Genomic DNA, 2,651 nt, shown 5'->3' on the forward strand with positions numbered 1-2,651 from the left:
TTAGTGGAGGAAGCAACAAAATTATTGAGCACATAATAATTCTTGGTGACATTGCGTGTGAAAGCTCTCTTAGATGTGTGTCACATACATGTGGACAGACGTATGTGACGCCGAGCCGGCAAAGCTGATTCGCTTTGCGAGACTTGTGGGTTGAGGTGAAAAGAAGACAAGGGTTACCCTCTCCCACATACAAATCCGAACGCCATTTAGCCCTAAACTCCGCTCCCTTGTAGCCATTTGTGCGTTCTACTGGCTCCTCTGGCTGCGGTTCATTTGACTCTCTCCATGTGCCGGCCTTTCAAAATGTATCATTCGTGACAACCAAGGCGTCCAAAACAGCACATATGTGATAGGGGCACGAGTCTTGAGAGCCTTTCTTTGTACACGGTGACTAAAAGCTCCGCGTAGGAAACCTTCCCAGAACCGTTTGGCTTTATAAAGGAAGGCAGACGCGCTCCATTCTTATCGCATCGCGATTCGTCTTCTTGCGCCTCGTTGGTCAAACCTCCGTAGCCTAGTATCTTCTGCGTTACTGTGTTTCTCTGTATCTCACCGCCAGCATGCAGATCTTCGTGAAGACCCTCACCGGCAAGACCATCACTTTGGAGGTGGAGAGCTCCGACACCATCGATAACGTCAAGACTAAGATCCAAGATAAGGAGGGCATCCCCCCTGATCAGCAGCGTCTCATCTTCGCTGGCAAACAGCTCGAGGATGGCCGCACCCTTGCGGATTATAATATTCAGAAGGAGTCCACCCTTCACCTTGTCCTTCGTTTGCGTGGTGGCATGCAGATCTTTGTTAAGACCCTCACAGGTAAGACCATTACCCTTGAGGTAGAGAGCTCTGACACCATTGATAATGTGAAGACCAAGATTCAGGACAAGGAGGGCATACCTCCCGACCAGCAGCGCCTCATCTTTGCTGGTAAGCAGCTTGAAGATGGCCGCACCTTGGCAGATTATAACATCCAAAAGGAATCCACCCTCCACCTTGTTTTGCGTCTGCGGGGTGGTATGCAGATTTTTGTGAAGACTCTCACTGGTAAGACAATCACACTTGAGGTTGAGAGTTCTGACACCATAGATAATGTGAAGACGAAAATTCAGGACAAGGAGGGCATCCCCCCAGATCAGCAACGCCTTATCTTCGCTGGGAAGCAGCTTGAGGATGGGCGAACTCTTGCAGATTATAACATTCAGAAGGAGTCCACCCTGCACCTTGTCCTCCGGTTACGTGGTGGCATGCAGATTTTTGTGAAAACCCTCACCGGGAAGACCATTACTCTTGAAGTAGAGAGCTCTGACACCATTGATAACGTCAAGACAAAGATTCAGGACAAGGAAGGGATCCCTCCTGACCAGCAGCGGCTAATCTTTGCTGGCAAGCAGTTGGAGGATGGGCGCACCCTTGCTGATTATAACATTCAAAAGGAGTCGACTCTACACTTGGTCTTGCGTCTACGTGGTGGAATTTAAAGTTATTTTTCAACAGTTGTGTTAGGAATCGCTTTGTATGATTGGCCATGACAGTTTGGCACTGTGGTAAACAGTAGTTGATAATTTTGTTTTATGGCTGACATCTCCACGTGAAGTTGTATGGTTGGAAAGGAAGTATTTTTATTTGAGAAGTGTGTCTTCCATTGCCCATGTCTTGATGTTTTTGCTTTACTAGGGTGGAAGGGGGGGTTTGGAAGGAGTTTCCTAATGTTTCTTAATATATGGTGCATATGGTGGTTGTTATGAAGGTAATATGATAGGAAATTGATTTGGGTTGCAATTCTTTGTCCTTGGTACCAGCGAGCCGCATTTTGCACGTTGTGCACTAAAGTTGTTTTAAGAGTTTTGAATCTCTCTGGATCCGACCAGTATTGGTCCTAGTATGTCTCTTGGGACATGTGGTAGGGGGTGAGGGCTGTTTTGTGGTCGTGCACGGCTGGGTTGGGCCTAGTTTGTCTCGCAGGACAGGTAGCAGAGTGCGAGGGCTGTTTTCTGGCTGTGCACGGCTGGAATGAGGTGTTTTCTCATGTCGGGATTATTTCTAGCCAAGTGTAGCTCAGAGTTTTGGCTATTTCCGGGGCTATTTGGTCTCTTGCAAGCTTGGGATATCACCTTGGGTGGACGAAGACTTACCACTTAACCTTGGCAAGAGGATGTTTGATAAAGTATATTGCCTCGATCTAAGAACTAGAGCAATGCTTTGAACTCCTTGGGGGAGTTCACCCATGAGATACAGGGGTCAAGTATGCTACCACTGCATCAACATCGCATTCTTCCAAGTATGACATTGATTTGGAAGTTCAAATTCTGGATTCGGGAGTTCACCCATGAGATACGGGGATCAAGTTTGCTACGACTACATCAACATGTCATCATTCTTCCAAGTATGACAATGATTGGAGGTTCAAATTCTGGATTCTCCTCCTGACAGAGGGATACAGAGACTCAGCCTTTTGTGGTAACCATGGAACCAGCCCTGAGAATGAAGCTCCAAGAAGAAACAGATTCCTTGTTCTTACACGGCCATCAGTTGTATAAAGATTGTTTGGATTGCAATGTAACCTTTCGATTGGATTGTAACCTTAGTTTGTTTACTCACCCTCCTGCTTCCAGATCTTTGGTTGGTGGCAGTTCCTGTAGGTACCTATATTG

At 46.8% G+C, this 2,651-nt stretch overlaps 1 protein-coding gene across 1 annotated transcript; it reads left to right on the forward strand.

The window, feature by feature from the left end:
* The first annotated feature begins 448 nt into the window (after nt 1-448).
* On the forward strand, nt 449-1,630 carry LOC147426848 (polyubiquitin). Its single transcript, XM_086497808.1, has one exon. It carries the CDS (start codon nt 561-563, stop codon nt 1,476-1,478), a length of 918 nt encoding a protein of 305 aa, XP_086353934.1. The 5' UTR covers nt 449-560; the 3' UTR covers nt 1,479-1,630.
* The last annotated feature ends 1,021 nt before the right edge of the window (nt 1,631-2,651 follow it).

The sequence above is a fragment of the Adiantum capillus-veneris genome, chromosome 24 (assembly GCF_014529385.1).
Source record: "Adiantum capillus-veneris isolate H3 chromosome 24, ASM1452938v2, whole genome shotgun sequence".
Taxonomy (NCBI): domain Eukaryota; kingdom Viridiplantae; phylum Streptophyta; class Polypodiopsida; order Polypodiales; family Pteridaceae; genus Adiantum; species Adiantum capillus-veneris.

Bases quoted from the DNA above. Each gene is read 5' to 3' on its own strand.
- LOC147426848 (XM_086497808.1), top strand. From the start codon at position 561: ATGCAGATCTTCGTGAAGACCCTCACCGGCAAGACCATCACTTTGGAG.